The sequence below is a fragment of the Desmodus rotundus genome, chromosome 8 (genome assembly GCF_022682495.2).
Source record: "Desmodus rotundus isolate HL8 chromosome 8, HLdesRot8A.1, whole genome shotgun sequence".
Lineage (NCBI taxonomy): Eukaryota > Metazoa > Chordata > Mammalia > Chiroptera > Phyllostomidae > Desmodus > Desmodus rotundus.
The window spans coordinates 134,482,363-134,506,082 of record NC_071394.1 but is presented as its reverse complement, the minus strand read 5'-3'; the positions used below and the strand labels follow the sequence as shown (position 1 = coordinate 134,506,082).

The window sequence follows — 23,720 nt, the reverse complement described above, 5'->3', positions numbered from 1 at the left end:
CCCTCCATCGCCGGGTGGGAGAGTGAGCCGTGTCCCCTCTTCAAGCCCAGGTCTGAGCGTACAGTGTCCCACTCCCATGGCACCGAGTGCTTTGATGACACGCGTTACTTGCTCTAACACGTGATAGCGTTGTTTTAATTTCTGCGATGGTGAATGCTGTCCGATGTAACTCACGGGAGCAAAGGCACTTTGGGATCCCTTTAGAATGTTTAAGAATGTCAGGTGACCCTGAGACCAAAAGACTAAGAAGAGCTTCTCCAGCCTGAGTCCCCGATTTTACAAATGAGGAAAAGGAGCAGGTGGGGGCGGGGTGTGATGTCAGGGCGTGGGGTCCTCCTTGTGACCCCGTCTGCAGGATGACTCCCCCAAATCGGCCTCCCTGACTTTCTGCAAATTGCTCTCTTCAGCACGTATTCACCGAGGGCAGGTCCCGCTGAACCGCCGACCCCTTATGGGTTCCGTCCCCTGTCCGGGTTTGAGGTGGGGTGTCTGTCAGCGGGGACCACGGAGGGCTTGGTGGCAGATGTTCACGTGCCATGAGCTGCGTCCTCTCAAAGCTGAACCCAGCCCTGCTCCCTAGTGTCAGTTCCTGGAACATGCGGGTGACTGTTTGTGTTCGGTCCAGCGGGGGGCTGTTCTTGAGCCCCGGCAGCTAAGTCGGGAAAAGAAGGAAAATCGGTGAATGGGAAATGACAGCTGATGAATACGCTCGAGGAAAACCACTTATTAACACGAGGAGTAAATGAAACAAAAATAAACAGAACGGGGGAGGCTGTGTTCCCCCTGGTGGTAATTAGTTGGGAAGTTTATTGTTTTAGATGCTGAGTCGGCGGCCGGGACGCTACCCAGAATCTCCCCCGTGTGTCTGCGCCTGGGAAAGTGTCACGAGTCGCTGACTCAATACGGGAAAGTTTACGAGGACGTTTTCCAAAGGCTGTCTAACTTGGGAAAAGAAAAATGAAAATAAAATCCAACGTCCAATAACAGGAAAGGTATTAGATGTTAATCATGTATCAACAGAAAGAAATAATGTAGAAGCAGTGAATTAAATATAATGTCTGAGAAAACTGTGAAGGAGAGGTAAAAACACCAGACCTGTCAAAATGACAGCTGATGAATGAGGACCGTACGCAGAGACCAAATGCCGGTGATTTCAAAATAGGTCGTTTGGGGTCTGCTCTGGGTTGGAACTCTGGGTTAACGGTCTCGCATGGCCGCACGGAGTGGCGGCACTGCGCGGGGTTCCTCTGAATTGAGTGCGTCGTGCGAAGAGGCAAGCAGGCGTGTTCAGGAATTTCGATACAGCCCGGCGGTCACCACCACAGAAGGCACGTTTGAAGTGTCCCGTTGGGGCTAAAGTAACCTCTCTCAGGGCTGGAAGAGTGTCTCTAAACACCTGCTTTTGCTGTTCAGTCCCACAGGTGCCAACCATCACGAAGCAGTCGACGGTGCTGGTCGCCTTTCCCTTTGACGAGCACTTCCAGGTGGAGTGTGAAGCTAAAGGAAACCCAGAACCGCAGTGAGTGTCAGCCCCCCTCCCCACCCCAGGGCTGTGCGGTGCACGAAACCCCTCTCCCTTCTTTCGGCGCTGACCGCAGCGAGCTCGTCGGACTGGAAGTCCACACGTGGCCGCAGGGAAGGGCCGCCAAAGCGCGGTAGCTGCGTCCGCAAAACCGAAGTCTGGCTGTTTCTCACACGGCCGTCTGCCAGCTGCTATTGCTCTCGCGTGAAGTGCACCGCCTTATGCTGATGCTCCGCAGAGGCTGGGGCTCTGTGCCGGGCACAGCCCCTCCCCTCCCGAGGGAGCGAAGCGCCAGAGGCCGGAGGCGGTTCCGCTCTGGGAGAGGCAGCATGGTCAAGGCAGACGTTGGCACGTTTGTGAGCGGGGTCCCACACGTGCGCGATACGCGTCTTTAGATGGGGCACCGGCAGTGGCCCGCGAGCTGGTTGTTCTTGGTGTTTTCTAAGCTGGCACCACCCAGTGCTTCCTATGACGTGACACTTGTTCCTGCGGGTCATCGTAGTCTCCGGTGACGCCATTTCAAGGTGCCGCCTGTGTCGGGGAGGCAGAAGTGTATGCGGGTGGGTGGGGGCCGTGGGGAGAACTCCAGGCTGTGAAGTTCTGCGTGGGTCAAGCTGGGCAGCACAACTGCCTCGTTCTCTCTGCTGGGCGGGTTCTGTGTCCCTGGTGAGGGCACGCGCTCCGTGGAAACGTGTCATTTGCAGTGCGCTGTGACTCGGCAGGGGTGCCTGGTCAGTGCTGCTCGTAAAAGGGGAGCAGATGGGAACAGGGAAGTGGCTTAAATGGTGGCCGTGTGACAGCAGTGCCGTCTCACCAGCACTGCGATGACTGGGGAACTCCGGAGCAGGATCATGTATCGACGTGGCCTGACATGCGTGACATGTGTTGTGGTCTCCAAGTGCTGGCGATTGCACAAATTTAAAACCGACCCTGACTTACACGGAGCAGAGCCAGCCAACGCGCTGTTGACGTGCTCAGTTACCGCCGCGTCCTTGCCTGTGCATTATGCCGACCAGGCCGCGCTTACAACGCCACCCCGCCTGGGGCGGTGTCCCCGCAAAGGCCGGTCTCCGCTTCCGGAGGGTGTGAGGTCCGAGGCCCAGGTGCCGCAGGCCCGACGTCTGTGGGGACCCTGCCGGTTCCCTGAGTGTCCCCCTCTGTAACCTCACCGAGTGTGGGGGGGGAGAGCAGGGATTTTCTCTTGTATAGGGGTCCTGATCCCCTTAATGGGGACCCCCACGCGTGACCTCGTCAGCTGCCACAGGCCCCGCCGCCTAACACCATTTTGTGGAATTCGGGAGATAAACGGTTAGTCTACAGCAGCCTGTAAGGTGATTTCTATTATAGTCCAGTAAATATATGTTTTTTTACTATGAATCTTTGGTTTTCTATGTAAACATCTGTGCATATGATTTTCCCACGGCACTAAGCTGACTTTTTGTTACAGATTCACATGGACGAAAGATGACAAGCCCTTTGACCTCTCCGACCCCCGGGTCATTGTCGCCAACAACTCGGGGACCTTCAGGATCCCAAACGAGGGGCACGTATCGCACTTCCAGGGCAGGTACCGCTGCTTCGCCTCCAACAGGCTGGGAGCCGCCATGTCGGAGGAAATAGAGTTTATCGTTCCCAGTGAGTACCATGGGGGGCACAGGCCACGGGCGGGTTAGTGCAGGGCCAGGTGGCTGTGGTTCTGGGCTGCAGTGAAGCAGCACGCCGAGGTTTAACCGGCTGCCCTGTGCCTCACAGTCCACGGACCCCAGGGGACGCTCTCCCGGGCCCAATGCCGGGAAGTGGGGAGCTGGCGGGCAGTGGAGGTGGCCACTGTCCATGCAGTGTCCAGTTCCGCATCGCAGCAAGACACAGGCATTAGGTTTCGCTGGTTGTGCCTCGGAAACACCCCCCAGGCCCTGTTCACGCTGGGTCGCTCCTTCATCGGGCAGCCCTTGCGGGCCCAGCAGCTGTGTCAGGGCACGGGCGGTACCCAGGCAGCCTCCTCCTGACCCACCGTCATCCCATGGCTGCCGTGTGGGACCCGTGGGCCCTCGGGGGCAGAGGACGTGAAGACTCGCTTCCGACGAGACAGGACACAGGCAACTTCTCACCTGCCAGGGGCGCAAAGTGCATCGGAAAGCCCACCTGACATCAACAGAAGTGTCCACCAGGAGGGGAGGAGCAGAGGTCGGTATTATCGGGAATGTCTGCCATTCACGGTCGGCATGGGGACTGTGAGCTACTTTCCTATCAAGGCGTCATTTATCCACGATTATCACCAGAACTAGGCCTTCGTCACCAGCACCTCGGGTTCTCTGCCTGGGGCCTCTGGTGACCACCTTTCACAATCGTCGTTTATCTTCCCCGACCTTAAGGGTCCCAGCGCCGTGTGGTTCTAACCAAGGGCCCGGAGAATAAATCCTTACGTGTGGTCCGTCATCCGCACCAGGTGGCAGTTTCTTCTTCCGGCGTTCAGACACTGAAGTGAGGTGACTCAAAGAGAGCCGCAGACCTATGGGATACGGAGGAAGAACGTGCTCATGCTTCCAAACGACAAATCGTGGAAAACCGTGTGCCATATCCTGGAAGTGAGGTGGGGACTGGATTTAAATGCTGCAGAGGATGGAGGAGAGATCAGTTAAGACGCACCTAAGGGTGCCTCCTGATCACACTAAGAGTCTAGAAAAATGTGAACGGTTATCAAGTGGTGTGGGGAAGGGGAAGAAAAGAGATAAGCAGACAATTTCAAAAGTAGAAACAAGCTCAAATACTTATCACCAATTAAAGGTGCAAGCAAATGGACTAAATGCTCCAAATCAGAAAAAAGCCATAAACGATTTACAACCTAACGCCCCTTAAATTATGAGGGTGTGGAGCCGTTAAACTGAACAGTGGAAACGACGCCCCAGCTGAGTGTTATTCCCAGGAAAGCGGGATGGCTGTGTCCTGTCCGGCACAAGGGGCCTGTGTTGAAGAGGATCCCCGGAGACCAGCCCAGGGCGCAAATGTAACAGTGAAGTGTGTGCAGCAGAAATAGAGCCTCAGGGAGAAACGGACAACTGTCGTCACAACGGATGGAGAAGGTCTTACCGCATCTGCTCGTTATCCGGACGCTCGCGAGCACAGATGTTCGTCGGAGGCACCTGGGACGGCCCCGCCGACAGCCACAGCAGGGCGTCATCCCGACACTTGGTGACATCTCAGGGGGAAGAGAGTACTGTGGGCAGTTAAGTTAGGAATCCACAACGCAGAGGACACTAGAAAAGTCTAGTGTCTTTGCAAATTACTGACCGTGTCTCCAGGTCGCTCCTGGGTCACGGGGAAAAGGTGAGGAGACGGAACGAGTCTGGAAGTGACGGCAGCAGGAATTCTGCCCACAGCACCTGCTCGTGCGGCCACGCCTTGTGTGGGCGGCAGGTATTTTCCATCTGAGAGAGCTGACCTCAGACGAAGGGATTGCAGCTAGTGATGTCGGCTTGCTAGGGGACAGGGCGTGAAGATGGCCCCGGACTCACTGATGTAAGGGGAGAGTTAACTCCCAGGAAGCAGAGTGAAGGGAGAAAATAGACAAAACATCAGTCCAGCAAAGCGGGGCGGAAGGTTTATAGCTGGGAGTTAGGCATAATTACGGAAAAACATTTTCGGAGATCTACGCGTATGGGGGAAACACCACTTTTATGGATCGGAAGCCTCAGTAAGGCTGAAATGTCGTTCTCCATGAATCACTCAGTTTTTCTACAGAGTAACTGAGTACAAACCTTTGTCGGGGGATCGAAGACTTAGCTGTGGAGAAGTGTTTTGGGTATTAGAGAAAGACTCGGGCAGTGTCCCGACACCGCGGTGGGGAAGACTCGTCAGCAAGACACCCGAAAGCTCCAAGGGGAAGTCGTTAAAGGGGCATTGGGCTGTGCTTGACCTTCAGTCCCCCTTTTCATCAGAAGACCCCGGGACGGGAGGGCAGAGGTTAGCCTCCCTCCACGCAGGACAGACAGCTGCCTGCGACGGTGACCAGTGCAGCACTGTGGGAGTGTGTTAAATGATTGTGCGGACTCCAAGAAAAGAACAAAGCGCTACAGACATGAGCGTGCACCTCGTACTGGAGTAAACCCACACCGACATGGGAATGCGCTCCATTCAGAGACTGAAGCGCTCCCTGCACCCCAGGCGACGAGAGCCCCTGAGCCCGCGATGTGGGCGATGGGCCAGAGGCCAGGGGCTCGGTGGGGGCGGGCAGCACCCAGGCCACAGGCACTTGCTGCTGCATGGTCTGCGGACACGGGCTCTCGGCCTCCTCCGGTGGAGCCCCGCCGCGGGCGCCCAGGCACTCTGTCTCCCGGTCCACGCGCGAGCGCCCTGTGTGGCAGCAGCGTTGGTGTTCGGAACGCCCTGGAAGAACGCGGGTCCCGTCGCAGTGGCACAGATGAGAGAACCGCAGTGTGTTCGGGTAAAGTGTGTGACTCCGCAGTGGACGCCGATGAGCCTCAGGAACAGGCTGAACACACACACACTGCGATGTTGCTTGTGGAAACTCAGACGTAGGTAAAGATAGATGTTGTCTGGGGGTATGATTCCGTGTGGTGAAATTATAATGAAAAATAAAAGTCAGGGCCGTGGCCATCTCGGATGGATGGAACGAGGAGGGGCAGAGGCACACCAGACAGGAAGGATGTGGTGATAATAACGGTTTTTGTACGATGGGCGGTGGGTGGAAGAGTGTTCTGTTTCTTTCCTTCTTTTTATCCTTCTAATGTAAAGTAAAGTACATTTACTTTACAAGCGGTCCTTTGGTACATGTGAAGTTAATAAGTGTGTAGCCTGCCGGTCTGTCTGAACTCAACGAGCTGGGTTGATGAGTGAAGTTCTGGGGCACAGCGAAGGACAGGTCGTGACGTGTGCACTTGGAAATGACCTCTGGAGTCTGTTGGAGGGGACGTCCCATAGCAAATGGTAATGAATTCTGGATCAGAGATGACTGCTCTGAAGATTTTGGTTGCAGATCATAAAACTAGATCAATCAATCATCCGTCTTCCTATCTGCCTATTTATGTACGTATCCATCCATCCATCATCTGTTTTCTCTGAAACCAGTTAACTGAAATAAGATGAGAGAGAGGTTATTAGAAATCTGCTGAAGGAGACACAGCACTGGGCTGATCCCTAACCTGAATCCTGGCGGTTGCTATGGAGACAGAAAGGCGAAGGCAGCAGCCGGTCCTATTGCAGAGACCGAAATGGCCCATTTTAGTCTACGACTCTGCCTTTCAAGGAGTTTTTAAAATGTTTTTCTCCAGCTATCGGAGCAGAGCAGTGCAGCCCCGAGCCGTGGCAGCGGTCCTGGCCCCGCTCCGCTGGCCCTGGAGTTGGAGAGGCGCGCGGGTCTGAGCTAAGTGATGGGCGATGGCTTCGTTTTTCTGCTGCCGTGCAAAGAGAAAAACAAATCAGTTTCCCGGGCATCGTGTTCCGTCTCTCCCGAAATTGCTTCGCCGCCTCACCGCTTTCTGGGGTCGTTTGTATTTTGAATAGGACCGGGACCCCAGGTCCGAGGGGTTTGTAAATCAGAGGCCAGCGGCGGCTTTCCCCAGCCTTTACCACGTGTTCTGCTCTTACCGTGCAGAGACTTGGTTCTTTTTGTATCAATGGAAACTTCGTGATCTGAATTTTGTAATGTATTTCTCTCTTTCAAGTTGTCATTAGTAGCTTTGAGAGCTTTAGCCCCCTGAGTGCCAAGGTGGACACAGCCACTGAAAATCCCGTTATTGTCCCCCAGACAGGAGTCTCATATGCATGGGCAGGGTCCTGCTCGAGGCCGCCCTACCCGTGAGTTTGCCGGGGAAAGAGTCAAAGGAAAGCCTCCAAACAAATGCAAGGTGCTCCTTCCAGACACGGGAAACCCGCTCCAGCCAATGGGTTTCCAGATGCAGCACAGAGAGTTAGTAAATTATTCAGCAAACCTTATTAAGCCTTCCTCTGCGCTGGCTGCTTTTCTCATAATTTATGGTGCAGCAGGGAGCCGAGCGGGGGCTTTCCTTGAGAAACGTCCTCCCGGAGGGTCTGGGGCAGATGGGCTGTTTCTGCCCCCTCGTCGTCACAGCCGGCCCTCCGTGGAGTTAAAGTGGTGACACTTGATTCTGCTTCGCCTGTTTGGGGCCCCCCCTCCGCCCGGGCCGGGCAGCCTCAGCAACCTGGCATTCCTGGTCCACCTCAGCTCGGGCTGAGGTTCTGTCCATGTGACATTCCATTTAAATACCGTATGTTTCTCCTGGTTTGACGTGTGCCTGGAGAATAGCCCTGTCCGGTCCAGCCCGGCCCCCTGTGAGCGGTGGGGGTTCTGGAGGGTGGACCGCCTGTCTGAAATGAGCTGGGAGCCGCAGCGCCCAGGAAAAGTGGCCGTTCGGAACCACTTTGCCCAGAGCTGCGTGTCCCAACTCAGCAAAGCCCGTGTGTCTCACCAGACAACACAACTAGCCGAAGTCATCGGTGAGGGTGAGTTTGAAGTGGAGGCGTGTCTCCGCTGGAGTTAAAGCAGACCCCGTGCCTGCTGTTGAATTACGGTGATTAAACTTCACATTTATCTGTGGACGCTAAACTGTTTGCTTTCTCACGTAGCATCAGACTCACTAAATGGCTTCAGAGTCAGAGTCCGACCTAAAACCCTGACAAATTAACGTCCTTTGTAATGTCTGTTCTCAGACCCTGAGTTATTACACGTGTAAATATTGTTCCCTGTTTCCAGATACGATTTCACCTTTGGCTACAAGCTGCTCCAGAGAATTACAGAATGTGGTGAAGGGCCTGGTGGACCTTGTGGGTTTTATTTTCCTGTTCTTTTGATTTATCAGTGACCCCCCGGAAGCCAGGTGCATTGCATGTTCCCGTGTGCAGACTCGAGATGTTGTAATCCAGATTTAACTGGCGCGGGAAGGGTGTTCTTCCCTGGCACAGGGTGCGTTCCAGCCATCAGGTTTTCTGAGCGCTCGGAGCGGGCGGCCCTCCGACGGGGGCTCCGTGTGTCCGATTAATCAGTGGCTGCACGATGGACAGGCGCCTGAGGAAGCGGGTGCTCCGGCTGGGCCTGTGGCGTCTGCTCGTGCCGTTGGAACCACAGGCTCTTTGCCTCGGAGTCTGTTTCCCCTCCGGGGTTGCGCCTCGTGTCCGAGTGCAAACGGGTTGGGTGGCCACCCCGCGACTCCGCTGACTTCAGAGCCAGTGCGCGCTGGGCTTTGGGTGGGGCCCGTGTGTGAGTCACCGCGAGTCACAGCCTGCGGTAGGCTCTCTGTGCAGCGGCCCTCGGGGCAGTGGCTCTGGGTCAGAGCCGAGGCTTCGGCAGGTGGGCAGAGCTGCTGTTCGCCTGGGGACCTGAGCCTGGTGGACGTGTGTGTAGGCTTCCTGCCTCTCGGCGGGAACCGCACGGCTCCCTGAGGCGGCTGCCATCCCAGGTGTGTTTCCAGACCTGCCAGGAGGAATGGGCTGGAATGGGGTGATGGGGGGCGGTGTGGAGCCAGCAGGGACCGTCCCGTGACAGAAGCCGGCCCACCCACGTGGCCAGGCGGTGTGAGGACCACCCTGCACCCTGCGACACTAGCCTGTGAAGGGCCCTTGATTTTGGATAACAAGCCGTTCGGTGCAGCCAGCTGGTGCACCCATAAGAAGTGTGAGCAGTGTCCCGTCCCCGGGAAAGATGCACGAGCTTCTCAGGGAGGAACCGGATGAGTCGTGAGCACGTCCGCAGATATCCGGGAGCAGTGGCTGTCTCCGGGCAGCCACAGTTTAAGCACGAGCTACAGCAGTGCAAAAGTGCCTTCCGCTCGGCGGGTCCTGTGACAGAAGTCCCTCCCCGTGCCCTGCTCTTCCTCAGGGCTGGGGCGCCTCCATGATGCCGGCTCCCCTCAGTGGAAAGGCACCGATGCGATGTGCAGGCAAAACGCATTTGAACGTTCTTAAAGCTGCTGCACAGATCTTTTCATAAAAGTGCCCAGCGCTGGCCTTGGGACAGGCGGGTGGAAAGGCAGGCAGGTGCACGTGCGGCCACGTCGACGTCCCAGTGGCAGGTTTTGCCTACAGTTCCCAGGTGCCCGAGCGTCCTCACACCCATGGGGGTGCACCTCCTTCTGCAGCAGGGAGAAGGAGATGGGGGTGCTGGCCTTACTAAAAAAGCTCTGATTTTTTAAAAGATGGTGCATTAAAATATTATTCATGCCATTGAAAGTTAGTTTTCACATAGTGTCTTCAAATGGTTCTCTCACCAGATATTCCCAAATTCCCAAAAGAGAAAATCGAGCCTCTCGAAGTGGAGGAGGGGGACCCCGTGATGCTCTCCTGCAAGCCCCCGGCGGGCCTGCCCCCACTGCACATTTACTGGATGAACATCGGTGAGTCGTGCCTGTTCCAGCGCCGCGCTTGTCACAGGAGACCCTGGAGCCAAAGACGCAGAACGGCAGCGGGTCATCTGGGTGGGCCCAAGCACGCCTGCTCTCTGTCTGCCTGCAGTCTGCTCCAAGTTTGAAATACGCCCCTCCGAGTGTCCAGGGACACACTGGGAACCACTCACTGTGTCCCCGAGGGGGTCCCACCCGGGAAGGGCAGAGGCTGGTGATGCACTCACGTCTGTGCGGAAAGCACTTCCTGCTCCTGACAGCCCTCCCACCTCAGGACAGGGCCGCCCAGCGCAGGCTCGGCCGGTGTGCTGCTGGCTCCGTGTTCCCTTTTCAGCAACGCTTCGCCCGTGGCACACAGGGACCCACAGGGAAGCAGGCATTAGTTAGCCTTTGTGATGGGTTTTCCAAAGCGTTTTGCCAGCTCTTGAGTTGAAATTCCAGCTTATGGCAAAGCCCATGTCTGGTATGTATCTTAGCAGTGTCTCTAAATGTCCTCCCCGTGGCTGCGGAGAAAAACGGTGACGTTCGGACAGGGCTCAGAAGAAGTGCAGGAGGTGACTCCCGGCTGCAGCCAAACATCGAGGTGCTGCCGCCCTCGGACGCTCTGGGCTGCGTCCAGGAGAGAGAGACTCCTCTCTCAGACGGCATCGGGGCCGTCTTTTTGAACGCTCTGGCACCCTAAGAAGGGAGCGGCGGTAGGCCGTTGTCTCCATCGGGCGGTGTTCTGACGCGCCCTGCACACCCCTGGGCGGAAGCAGAGGCCCGGGGGCGGGGACGAGCGCACCTTCAGGTCCTGGGGAAGAGCGTGCTCCGGGGCGTGTCGGCTTTCTTCTCTTTCTTGCTCACGCACGGTTCCTGTGCTAAGGCCAGACGTGAGAGGGTGAGGAAGACGGTGGGAAAATAAGTGAAGAAGTCCTGGAGAAAGGAGTAGGAGCTGTACTAGGGAGACGAGAACAATGAAGGACTCTTGCCCCCACCCCCCTTTTACATTTTCACTTACTGATTTCAGGGGGAGAGAGAGAGAAAGGAAGAGAGGAACGTTGGTTTGTTGTTCCACTTACTCATGCGTCCACTGTTGGTTCCTGTGTGTGCCCTGACCAGGGATCGAACCCGCAGCCTCGGCCTGTGGGGTCGATGCTCTAAGGAACTGAGCTACCCGGCCAGGCCATGGACCGTCGCCCCATTTAACGACAGATCCTTCTCCCCAGAACTGGAGCACATCGAGCAGGACGAGAGGGTGTACATGAGCCAGAAGGGGGACCTGTACTTCGCGAACGTGGAGGAAAAGGACAGCCGGAGCGACTACTGCTGCTTTGCAGCCTTCCCCAGGCTGAGGACCATTGTGCAGAAGATGCCCATGAAGCTGACCGTCCACAGTTGTGAGTACAAACACTTCCCCTTCCGCCCGAGCGCCAAACACAAGTGTGTCTGTGACGCCGTCCCGGCCGAGGCTAGCGAGAGCTGGGACTCGTGTTTTCTGCCACGTCCAGTTCATCTCCAGAGGCGTCACCCAGGTCCGAGACGCCAGCCCCTGCAGCTCTGTGGGGCCCGTCGCTGGCAACCAGAAAACCAAACCTCCCTTCACAGTGCATTTAGGGCGCAATTTATTTATGTTTAGCCAGAGGGGGAGGGAGGGAGAGATATAGGCAGAGAAATATCAGTGTGTGCGCCTCTCATGCGCCCCCTACTGGAGACCTGGGGCACAACGCAGGCTTGTGCCCTGACTGGGAATTGAACCGGGGACCCTTTGGTTCTCAGGCCCACGCTCAACCCACTGAGCCACACCAGTGAGGGCAAAAGGAGTAATATTGCCATTTCTATCACGCCAAGCTTTTCTGTCTTTCCCAAATTGACCAAGTTACTTGAATTGCTTCTCATCCTTCCTCGGGCCTGGGTGCCCACACGGGAAAACGTCCTGTGGTGAGAAAGAACCACAGACTTGTGGGGCAAGATGCTTGGCACGGGTGGAGCCGCAGTTGGCGTTGCCGCGCCCTTGTCTGGTTGAGTGGTGACTTTTTCATCGTTACGTGTGACCCGCCATGCCAGGGCTTCACTAGGGCAGCCTTGGCGCTCTCCGCTGGGGGGACCTTCCTACCCTGGGTCCATCTGCGGCAGTCCGAGGTTGAGCCGCGTATAAATATTTGTTTCCTCTATTTCCCTAGAGAGGATGTTCTAGTGAAGCATGGTTACACCTCATTTTGTAGTGTTTCCAAGAAAAAACTGACTTCATTCTTTGTTGGCATCAGCATCCACCGTTATGTTTGTGAGTCTTTTTCTTCCGTTTTTTCATTTCAGTAAAGCGTAACGCCTCGGGTTCATCCACAGAGCCTGGTTCCCAGGGTAAGTGGGCTGTGGGCAGCGTGCTGGCGTCAGTGTCCAGCTGTGGTGGCTCACTGCCGTCTCTGTGAGTTTTTCCTGTAACACAGCTGTGAGATCATTGAAACGCCAATATCCGCGGTAGGGGACACCCCTCAGCATCGAGGTGTCTGTCACACTGCCTTCGATACATACAAAAGGGGTGACACTCAGCCGCACAACTATGCAAGTCTAACCCTGTATTCACACGTAACATAGTTAACACGCACAGACACGCATATGCCCACACGCAAAACTACACAGGTTCAGAGGAGCAGTTACTCCGAGTCTCCGCAGACGCCCTCGTGGTCAGTCGACATCTGGCTGAGGGCTGTCAGGTGCGGAAAGGAAAACGTGGTTACGAAAGCGAAAAGGCCGTTTTTCCTTGGGACTTCCCAGGACGCCTCCCAGGGACCTGCGTGTCGTCGGCAACCTGAGCATTTCCCAGCCTCGCTTGCCTGTGGAATATTTTCTGTTTTCTCCTAAGCCAGTGGCACTATTTTCTGTTTGCACCGGAGCTAGTGTTCTGCAGAAGCTGCGGAGTACACCTGAGTGACACGCAGTAAGCTCGTTTCCGAAATGTGAGGGGCCACGTATAGGAATGTGGCCGGGGCCGGCGGCATAGCTTCGGCATCTCCTGCAGCGTCAGCGGGGCGGGGGGGCCCCGCCCGGGGGCGCCCGCAGTCTTCGAAGTCCGTAGCTCAGATATGGACGTTATACCCTCACAGCACACCAGACACTTAATTACATGTGAACACACTGATATGATTTATATTTGCGCTAGCACGAACACTCATGCAACTAACATGTAACATTAACTCTGATTGCAATGTAACGATGTTGTTTGTGACAATAGTCTGAGGCCCACACGAGAGGAGGCTCGGGCAGGCGCCCCGGCCAGCCCGGCCCCCCAGGCTGAGGGCACAGAAGCAAGGGAAGTGGGCGTTTGCAGACACTGTCACAAGTAGCACTGAGAGAGGAGTCCCTTTACTTGCCATGTATTTGAGAAGTATTCCTGGGGGTTTTCTTACGTCGCCCAAGGGCCACTTCCTCCTGCAGTCAGCCAGGCCGCCACAGGTCTGTCCAGCTTGTGTCCCTCTGAGCCCGGAGATCCAGGCGTCACCTAGGGAGTGTGGCGAGTTCGGGGACGCCCGGTGTCTGCCACAGGCGTCCCGAGTCGGGTCCCTCTTGCAGGCCCCGGAGACTGCAGGATAGCAGGGACCTCAGCAGGTACTTAGACATGTTCAGTGACAGACACGGACAGCCACCGAGCGGGGCTGGTATGGCGAATGTGGAGGACGTGGAATTACAGGCCTCGGTTCAGGACTGAAGGGCTTTCGTCAGGGACTAGCTGACCCGAGCTTGCCCCCTGCTCCTGAAGGCGTGGCAGCGAGGAGCCTTCTCAGCCTTGGCTTCACCGGGCGGCTGCCCGAGCCTCAGGGCGAGAGGGCGTCCATCTAAGTGGACGAGTGTCCAGATGAGGGGCGAGCCCGTGTCTGCGCCACCAGCACACACGTGGGGGGCACAGGGGTTGAACTGTCCGTTTGAGAAAAACAGGAGGCTTCTCTTTTCCGTTTAGCAAACTCGATCAATCAGCGAATGCCCAGGCTGCTGCTGCCGGCTGCCGAGAGTGGCCCTGAGCACCCCGTCACCATCCTCCGAGGGGACACGCTGCTGCTGGAGTGCTTCGCCGAAGGCCTGTGAGTGACCCGGCGGCCCCTGCCGCTGTGCAAACAAGGAGACGCCCGGCCCGGGCATCTCCTCTCCTCCCCTGGAGTGTGCACTTCCGGAGGACGTGGTTTCCACTTCACTCCCAGGGTTCAGGGCAGGCCGAGCCTGATTGTGTGATTCGATCGCTCTGTCAGTCTGAGGCGAGTGAACAGAGGCGGCAAGGACAACGTCCCCTGAGCTGAGTCGCTGGGTGCCCTCCTCGGAGCCCGAGGCCCGAGCCGCCCGCCATCCACACCAGCCAGGCCCCGGTCCCTCTCCCAGGGGGCCTGGTCTCACGCCCTCCTGCAGGTTGTGTGGGCTACCCCCTCTTCCCGCTCCACCTGCTCCCCTTTGCCCCCAAGGAGGTCCCTGCAGGTAACTTCAGGGGGTTCACAGGAGAACAGAATCACCCAGGGCTTCCCCGACCTGAAACAGGAAGGCACGTTTCCGAATCCTCCCAACGAAAGCCTGAGGAGGAGCCTTCCCTGGGTCACATATTTTTCTTCTTTAAATTGAACTGACTGGGGAGACCTGGTGAGCAAGGTCACGCAGGGTTCAAGTGTACATGCCCACGGCATGTGGTCCGTGTGCTGCGCTGTGCGCCCGGCCCCAGAGTCAGACTCGTTCCCTCACCTCGTGTGTCTTGAAGTTGTCATCTTCATTCGGTAGCCCTTGTAAACCAGCCCTCCTTAACCCTGGCTCAGGCAAGGGGGCCCTCTGGCCTGCATCCGCCGGGCCGTCCGCCCCATGCCCTGGCCTCTGCGGAGCCCCCCAGCAGTCCAATCCTGAGCTCAAGGCTTCCGGCAGCTGGGCGTCTGGGTCATGGACCGGCGAGTGGGATGTTAAAGGTCATGGCCATGTGAACTCGGTGTGTTTTCTGAGTGGGTGGCTTCCCGTTGGATCCGAGGGGCGGGTTCTAATGGCTTCACAGCCCCTGTGAGCGCCCCCTTCCGTCGGCAGAGCCTCCGGCTTGCGGGTCTGTGTGGACGCACCCACGGGCGCCCACACACTGAGCCTGGCCGATGCAGCCTCCCGTCTGGGGAGTCCCGTCTCCGTTGTGTGGGAAGGTGACTGCGTCAGGTTGGGGGAGTCACAGTGGGAGCCACCGCCCTGCCCTACAGTCACAAGTGTTTGCCTGGGAGAAGTGACGCCCTCTCTGGGGTTGCCCCTGCCTCGTCGATGCCGTGGGAGGGAGGTGATTCTCCCTCCTTGTTTCCCACAAAGGCCCTAACTCACCCCTTGACCTGGCTGGTTGCCACGCAAGTGGCCTGCAAACCCACAGGGACGCCGCGTGTGCGGTGGAAAAAACGCGGTGTCCCAAGTAATCTGCAAAGACAAGTGACACTGCTTTGTAATCCTCGGGAGACAAGAGCCCTGCTGCGCCCTCAGCCCGGCTTCCCGGAGGTGGGCAGCTCCTTCTCCCTGGTGCTGGGCAGGGGGTGGGGGTCCTGCCTTGCCAGTGTGAGAGGTCGGCCACACCCTGCCCAGGGTGCAGAGAACGTGGTGTTCCTTTTCCTCACTCGTCTTTAAACTACAGCCTGGTGGCAACATGCTGATCAGCGCCCAGGTGTGCCTTTGCTGTCCTGTGCCGGGCGCGGTGCCTTGCACCATGTGTCGGCTCTCTCCTCGTCCCCATGGCAGGCGTGGGGCATGGGGCCTGGACGGGCGGGGCTGACCCCCTCCTGTCCGTCTCGAGAACCTGTGCTGCCTCTCCACGGGGCCCTCTCAGCCCATTCCACCCACAGCAGCTGCTGCGTTCAGGCTGGGGGCGGCGCGGGCGGCGCCGTCTCTGATTCTGGGGAATCGATAGTAGGTGGTCCCCACGTGGTCAGTGACAGTGGGGACACAGCGCTGTTCCTGAGTCAGGACAGCTCCTGGGCTCTGATGCGTGAGGGAGGGTCCCCCAGGCCCTGTGAGTCAGAGAGGAGGGCGTGCAGGCGGGGGTCCGGGTGGGCTGCAGGGAGGGGGGCTGTGCACACCCACTCCCACTGCTCAGGCCAGGGAACCTGCTCACACCCAGTCCCACTGCTCATGCCCGGGTGTCTGCGCACTCCCACTCCCTCGGGGGGTGAGTCAGGCAGAGGGGATACTGCAGCTCCGCTCTGCTGGCGGACGGCCTCAGGGTGCTCGCTGTCTCCTCTGCTTTGCGGGTCTGTGGGCTTAGGTGGGGGCGCAGTTCCACTGGTGGAAGCTGCGTTGTGGACAAAGGTGAGGTAAATGGGCAGGACAGGGCCCTGGACAAAAACGAGCTTTTCACGTACTGTGTGTGTATTACCACGGATTAAGCAATACAGTTTTCTTCAGGTCTTCAGTGTTCCAATGTCATTAGTGAAGCTTCCTCCAATTAAATGGAAAACAAAAAAGAAAAATTTTGGCAAGAATATAGCTGAGCCTGCATGTGGCAGTGTAGCTATATGCCCCCGGAGAAATTATGTTTCACGGTCACTGATACTTATAACCATTTTTCCTCTTCTTCCAAGGGGTAGGTTTTAGAGGATTAGAGTAATTTCCAAAGACTGGCAAACAAAAAAAACAGCCTTTGCAGAGGGTGAATGTCTGCACCGTGAAAGCGCCAACTCCTGAAAGCCCGGTCGGGAGGAACCGGGGTCCAGGGCAGCCTGTAACCTGGCGTGCTGCCGTGTTGACAGACGGATGACAAGCAGGCCGTCCGCGGGCTGGGGGAAGCACCTGTTCAGTGCGAGCTCGGGAAGCCGGGGCGGGGGCACCTGCTTGGAGTCCACTTGCCCGCCGCGTGCCCCAGCTGGTCCTGCGAGCCTCGGTTTCGCTGCGAGGGCGGGACGAGCCTCACCTGTGGGGCCAGGAGCGGCAGGCGCGTGCAGGTGGGAGGTCTTCCGTGTACCTGCAGCAGCTGTTTGCATCCTCGTGAGTCAGCCATCGCCCATCAGTGCCACCTGGGACGGTCGTCTCAGACAATAGTAGTTCAGTTGTTAACCAATAACTGATTGATTTGCCCGCATGTCCGTATTCCACGAATGCACTATTAGGGAGGGGAAAGGGCCAGCAAGAGCCCAAAGAACAGCCCGGCGCTCGGTGACAGAAAGCGCACACTGAGAGCCAAGCTTAGGTTCTGATGTGCCACCTGCCCCTGGGGCCTGAAGCCCATGAGTTAACCCCTCGGAGCCTTTGTGGGAAAAGGATTATAATAAGCCCCATCTTCAGAACTTGCTCAATACCTTTTCACTTTTTTTGATATTTTTTAGTTGATAATAAAAAGAATATAGTGAGGGATAAAAAAGCAGTATCAACAGAAGCAGCAAGAAGGGGTTGCTTCCCGTCAATGCTATCGGCCCGGCTGGAGGGGGCAGAGGACACGTCGCCAGTTCCACTCGGCCCGTGTGGCTTTCCTTGAACTTTTATGTCACAAGAGTCATCGGGCCTGTGGCCTGCTTATCTGGCTCCACCCTGCTCCCGTCCCCTTACCAAGGAGGAGAGAGTGACGGCTTGTCAGCTTGGTTTTTCTGTGTTGCTTCTGCTTTTCTGTGCGTGTGTTGTGGTTGTGGGGTCTAGTCTTTCCCGGCCAGGGCACAGGTTCCCTCCTCTGGGCCTCTCTGCCCGGCTCCTCTCGGCTCTCCGCTCTGAGCCACGCTCTGGAGAATCAGCTTCCTTGGGGGTAGAGGGGCCACAGGGCCGCACTCGGCTGACGGCAGGGCTCGCTGCTACCGTGCCCTCCAGACTCACACAGGGGGCAGGGCTGTCACTTTTGGCCACTTCAGGTCACCCACAGGGGGACGGCACACTGGAGACAGACCTGGAGATGTGTGTCCATTACGCGTCCCTCACCGTGCCACCCCTGCCCTGTTGACAGAAGGAGGAGGGTTTGGGGGAGGACGCGGCTGAAGGAGGTAGCGATGGTGGAGGCCTGAGCTGGCCCATGGCCACGGCGGCGGTGCGGGCAGGGCCGTGCCGGGGACAAGGACGTGATTCAGACTCCCAGCGCACACAGCAGAGCCACGCCATACGAGGTGCGTCCCACGGGGTTCTCCACATTTTATGGTAAAAGGTGTTTATTGTTTGTTTGTTCTTTTTCAGACCGACTCCACAGATTGAATGGAAAAAAATGGGTGGTGATTTACCAAAAGGAAGAGAAACCAAAGAAAATTACGGCAAGATGTTGAAGATAGAGAAGGTCTCTGATGAGGACAGAGGACGCTATCGCTGCACGGCCACCAACTCCCTGGGGTCGGCCACCCACGACTTCCACGTCACGGTCGAAGGTACGCTCGCCGCCCACGCTGACGTGTCTCCCATGTGACGGTTGTGCAGAGTCGCACACGCAGCACACCCACACCTGTAGAGCACACGTGTGAGCACAGGAAAGCTCTTCCCACTTCTGACTGTGGAGTGGGCCCTGCACGTCACACTCCCCCCCTCAGTCTGTGAGTCACCCCACAGAACCACAGGGGAGGGGACGAGTGACGAGGGAGATCTCGCACTCGGGGCCCAGCGCGCGGACGGCTTCCAGGGCCGTTCTGACAGCTGCTGGAGCTGGTCCCCCACGTCAGCCTGTGGAGAGGGACCATTGTGCCGGTGCCCGCCCACGGCACTGCACCAGGTCTGGTCGTGAAAGAAGGGGGCTTCGCCATAGAAGGAAGTGTCACCGTGCGTGAGCAGAGCGTGGGCTGAGTTCCCTTCTGTTGTGAACTTGGTGCGTCCGCGATGACTTTGTGCCACTGTCTGCACCGCAGCTTCTTCCTGGACACCTGTCTGTCCTTTTCTGTCCATGGCCTGGGTTCAGGGGACATTCACTCTGTCGGTTATGTGGAGTCACGATCACCTGTCTCTGAAAGATGCACACAGACGACAGGGAGGTCCTCTCTCCGTAAACCCAAGCCCTTGACCCATGGCGGCGTGGCTGTGGTTTATGGCATTGCAGAAGGAAGTAGGTGGAGATGGGGCTGAGCCGGCTGGGCAGAGATCAAGGCCCCTCGTCATCAGGGAATTCTATGGATGCGGACTGCACCCCTAGTTCTGATTGCACCGAGCTCCGCGGTACAGGCGTGGTTGGCCGCACTGGCCGCGCCTTGGGATGGTGCCTGGTTTGCACTCCCACAGGCTGTGTGGTCTTTGTGTTGAAGGGAATTGTCCCTTTCAGGGTTCCATTCGGGGACTGGCACTCTCAGGCTTCTGTCTACATTCCAGTCAAGTTCACCTCTGAAGCTACAGTTTGCACGGGGAACTCCCATGTAAAGGCTCGCTGCCTCAGTCGGGGGGACGGGACCGGGGCGGGGGCCTCACGTTCCTTGTGCAGCGACAGCAGAGCCAGGCATGAGGAAGCCCACTGCGCGCACAGAGACGGGCTCGTTCCCGTGACCTCGATCAGTCACAGAGGAGCCTGGAGAGGAAGGGCTGGAGAGGGACAGGGGATCTTCGTTTGTGTCACTGCCGACAACCCAACGGTGTGGCCGCGCCGGGCACCGCCCCAGCACAAACACACAAACACAGCCCGGGAGCCAGACCCTGTAATTGCTCGCTGCTCTGGCTGCCAGTTGCTGACTCCTAGAAACCCTTCCAGATGGCTGGAGCTGCGCTGCCGAGCAGAATAGTTTAGCAATCTGGCCACGGCTTCTCGACTGCAAGACCAGCTTTCAAAAGAATTGCAAGGGTTGCAAAAAAAAAAAAGTCAAGGATGTAAAATCGATTATTCAGTTTGAAATGTTGACTGTAGGGCTCCAAAGGAATACAGGTTTCCTGAGCAAATTGTCCCCACCATTCATAGAGCAGCTATTAGCACCATTGAGATGCAAATTCTGTTTTTATTAGGAGCAGTTAATCCTTTCCCCTTAATGGGAAAGCGCTGAGGGCGCCCTGGGCTGCGTGTCCCAGGGGCTGCCTTCCCAGAGGCCCCGCGAGGAGCCACTGGCCCCAAGGGCTCTTGGCCTCTTTTGAGGGTGAAAGCAGCGAACATACAACCTTCATCAATCACGGGGGGACCAGCTCACGGCCACTCAGCTTTCTCCTGTCTTCCTGGGCCTTCCTCCTTCCCTCCTTTTGACCGAGCGCCAGGGTTGGGAAGGGGGGCAGTTGTGAGCGCCAGGCCCTTCTGAGAGCCCCATTGTGTGGTGCTTCCCCCCTCCCTCCGCGCCGTCCCCCCCAGCACAGCCCCGGCGCTGCGCATCGAGCCACAACCACCGCCAACTGTGGGAGCGACTGCCCCTTCGGGTCCTGTGACCTGTGGGAGCAGAACAGCAGGAGGGTCCCTGGGGGCTCGCAGCTCTTCTCCCCAGGTTCCCGTGGCGTGGCTGTGCTTGTGTGGTGACAGAGATTCGGTACCTGTGCGTGAATGCACGGCAAACACATGTAAAAACATGTCCTCATGTCCATTATACACATACTGATTACGTCGACACAGGACGTTCCCGAGTCGGTAGATAATATCTGTGCGTTTATTCGAGCCAGACTGACGAGAGTTGCCGGGAAGGAAAATATCAGCGGATGGAGAAGATGCTCCGGAGAACGGCCATTTCGTGGCTTATTTTACACGTTGGAATCCGAGGAGGCGGCGGAAGGGGGTTACGGTCACTGGTGGTGGGTGCAGGGGGCGGGAGAAAGCGGAGCGGGGAAGCCCCCGGGGTTGGACACAGAGTAGAATGGAGAGACACACGCTTCCTTCGCGTTGGCGGGCCGGTCAGTTAACAGTGAACGTTTGCGCGTGTGGAGATGGCGCGGGGAGCAGGGTGGGGATGAGGGGCGCTGGGGCCTGTGTCCTGGCCCAGGGTTGTCCCGCGGGGCCTGGGCGCGGGGTCACTCTGGCAGGTGCGTCTGTGTTATCGCAGGTGCAAAGAGACAGTGGACAGGCCCAGTCAAGGTGACAGCCGACCTCGGTCAAGGACGACACCTGCAGCCCTAGGTCGTGACCCCCCGCCCCTGGCCATGACCCACTGAGTTAGAAAGTGTTCATTTCAGACTGTCCCGCAGGGTCACTCTGGTCTCTGAGACTGTGGGGCCGCCGCGCAGGCCTCCCCCGAGCTTGTCAGGGTTCGCACGGGGCCCCTTTTCATCCTTATTTATATAGGTAATATATAATTAATGTATGTTGAATCTATAATTAATGTAGTGACTATAGTAATACACTCATATAATTAATGTATACGTATACATATGTTAATTATATCATTATGCATTACTTATATTACTCATACATGTAGTATATATAAAATATAACATTAAGTCTGAATTAATACAACTATATTAAAATGACATCTAATACATTATAAATTCAGTAATAAAAATATGACCACAATCCCATTTGAACTGATTATTTAAAACTAACCTCCCCCAACAATATTATAAACTTTGGAATCATTTAAGACTTCTGAATTTTTAGTGTAATAAGTATTTATACGTACTTACGTATCTGCAAGTGTTTTGCCTTTTGAAAGGAGGTTTGTGGATTTAAATGAGATTTAGTCACGGATACACTTAAGCAAGCCCCATGTTCAAATAGCCAATGTATTTCTAAAAAACGGCAATGAAGTCCCAAGTTTGGTGAGCGTATAGCCATTTTTATTTATTCAGAATACGCATATTTAATAGGAACCTGTTACTAAGAAATAGCCTGTGTGTTGAGTTGCAGGTGCCAAGTTTCCTGTTTTGTTTCCTTTTAGTGGCAGACGTCTCTAATTAACTGTATCCTAACGTCACGTTTGCCTCTGGCAGCACGAGATGCATTCACCATCTCAGCTCGAACGTAGCCATTACGGCAAAGGCTCCAGCACCCGCAGTTCTCCTCGGTGACCCACGTCTCAGGGCAGCGGGGAAGCGAGCGAGGTTCAGCTATGGGGTGTCCTGGCCCCTCTCTCGGGCCTCCCTCCCCTTTTTGCCGGCTCTTACCTTGTGGGAGCAGAGCCACAGGCTCTCTGCCCCGTGGGCCCCTGGCCGTACTGTGGCCACCAGCTTTCCCTGCGCCGTGGCTGCGTCCGCAGCCTCCCCAGACGTCCTTCAGTGAGTGACATGGGAGGCCAGGGGTTGCGAACCACTGGCAGTCACAGGGCCTCCTCAATCATGGCCAGCCCTCTCCTCCCTGGGCCATAGTCCCCGGGGTCTTCAGGGGCGCTCTGACCCGGGGTGTGTGGGTTGCAAGCGCACGACCCAAGGACCGGTACTGGCGTGCGGTGCTTCGATCCCCAGGGCCCCGGCCCAGCATGCGCGTCCACCCGTCCACACGGGCTCGTCCCTGTGATGAGTGCCTCCAAAGCCTCCTCTCTCACAGCCGCTTTCGGACAGGCCCCACAGTTCCGTCCCCGCGGCCCGTCCGTCACATCCCTGAGCCCCTGCGCTTTTACACACTCGGAGAGCTTTCCGTTCCGAAGGTGACGACTTGCGTGTTCGTGCGGCTTCTACTGAAATACTTGATTATAATGTGGTTTATGAAAAGAAAAGTAAGGATACCATAAAAACGCACCCAGGTGAAAAAACCCTTCACCTCAGAGAGAGGTACGCAGTTTATAATTTGGGTATTACATTTTAAACTAAATATTTATGGATTGCAGATCATGAATACAGATATTTAACTTGGGGATTAACTGCTAAGCCCATACGCTATGGAATACATACCGAAGCATTTGAACTTGCCAGGATTTTGGGTATGTTTTTGGTTTTCCTGGTGAATTCATAGGTGTTTTCGTGTAATCCTTTTCCCCTCCTTTCCTTGGAAACAATGCTTATATGACATTTTTCATGTTACTATCCACGTACTTCAGAGACTTACCGTTTTTAACCAAAATGGAAATTCGAACGTCTCGTGGGAAATAGGCCGGCGGCACTTGGCCTCTGCCCTGCAGTCGGCACTTCGGGGGGCGACCACTCCCGGCAGTGGTGTCTGTGCTGAAGAACAGTCTCCTTCTGCGCCGCGGCCCTCACACGGGAGGTGCGAGTGGGTTACGTGTGTCTCCCTCCAGGGCTCGGAGGGCAGGAAGGAGCCATCGCTTCCAGGGTCCCCCGCCCTCTGACAGAGCTCTCCGGGAGACGATGTTTCTCAGATTCCCTCCCAGATAGACAGACATGGAGCCGAAGGACGCGCTGGACACTGTGGTTTCGTTTAAGTGGCTTTGACAGCAGCCGGCTCAAACCCCTGCTGCCGCGTGGACGTGCGCGTGGCCAGCGCTGAGCCCCGCGTCCCTGCTCCTCCGTTCTCCGGTCCTGGGACAGACCGACCCTGCAGCTAGGCAGCGAGCACAGGCGACTGAGCACGCTGAATTTCCCGTCCGTGCTCAGAGTCCAAGTGAGAACACGTGGACACACGTGTGTGTGTGTACATGCACGCTCACACCCACACACGCATTCACGCATGCACGTGCACACTCACACAAGTGCACCTCCTTACAGGATGCTCGCAGCACACTGCCAGGAAGCCCTGCCGTGTCTGCCACCTGCTGGAGAGTCTTGGAAGCGCAGGCTGCGGCATTCGCTGGCCTCCCAGCCTGGGCGACACCCCTGACAGCCCCCCCTTTGCCTTTGTTCCCAGAGCCCCCGCGCTGGGTGAAGAAGCCGCAGAGCGGCGTGTACAGCACAGGGACCAGTGTCATCCTGTTGTGTGAGGCGGAAGGAGAGCCCAAGCCCACCATCCGGTGGCGAGTCAACGGCTTGCCCATCGAAGGTGGGTGCCCTTGCTGGGGGCGGGGCTGCAGGGGCGGGGCTCTCCGGAGGGGAGGGGCTCTCAGGCAGGGCGTGGGCAGGCTCCTGCTGTGTGTGCATGGAGCAGGTGTGTGCGGGGAGCAGGTCTGCGCAGGGAGCAGGGTCCG

The 23,720-nt window shown here is 56.9% G+C and overlaps 1 protein-coding gene across 7 annotated transcripts in view; it reads left to right on the top strand.

Annotated features, from left to right (window-relative positions):
* The window catches only part of CHL1 (cell adhesion molecule L1 like), a 104,784-nt gene that overhangs the window by 57,615 nt on the left and 23,449 nt on the right, over nt 1-23,720 (top strand). For 6 of the 7 annotated variants that reach the window (XM_053929886.2, XM_053929890.2, XM_053929884.2 and 3 more), the window contains 8 exons: nt 1,414-1,519; nt 2,970-3,157; nt 9,766-9,888; nt 11,103-11,273; nt 12,190-12,234; nt 13,829-13,949; nt 18,010-18,194; nt 23,444-23,575. In XM_053929886.2, the coding sequence (XP_053785861.1) occupies nt 1,414-1,519; nt 2,970-3,157; nt 9,766-9,888; nt 11,103-11,273; nt 12,190-12,234; nt 13,829-13,949; nt 18,010-18,194; nt 23,444-23,575 (1,071 nt within the window). The remainder of the gene's footprint in view (nt 1-1,413; nt 1,520-2,969; nt 3,158-9,765; nt 9,889-11,102; nt 11,274-12,189; nt 12,235-13,828; nt 13,950-18,009; nt 18,195-23,443; nt 23,576-23,720) is intronic. The other variant, XM_053929889.2, reaches the window with a different exon arrangement.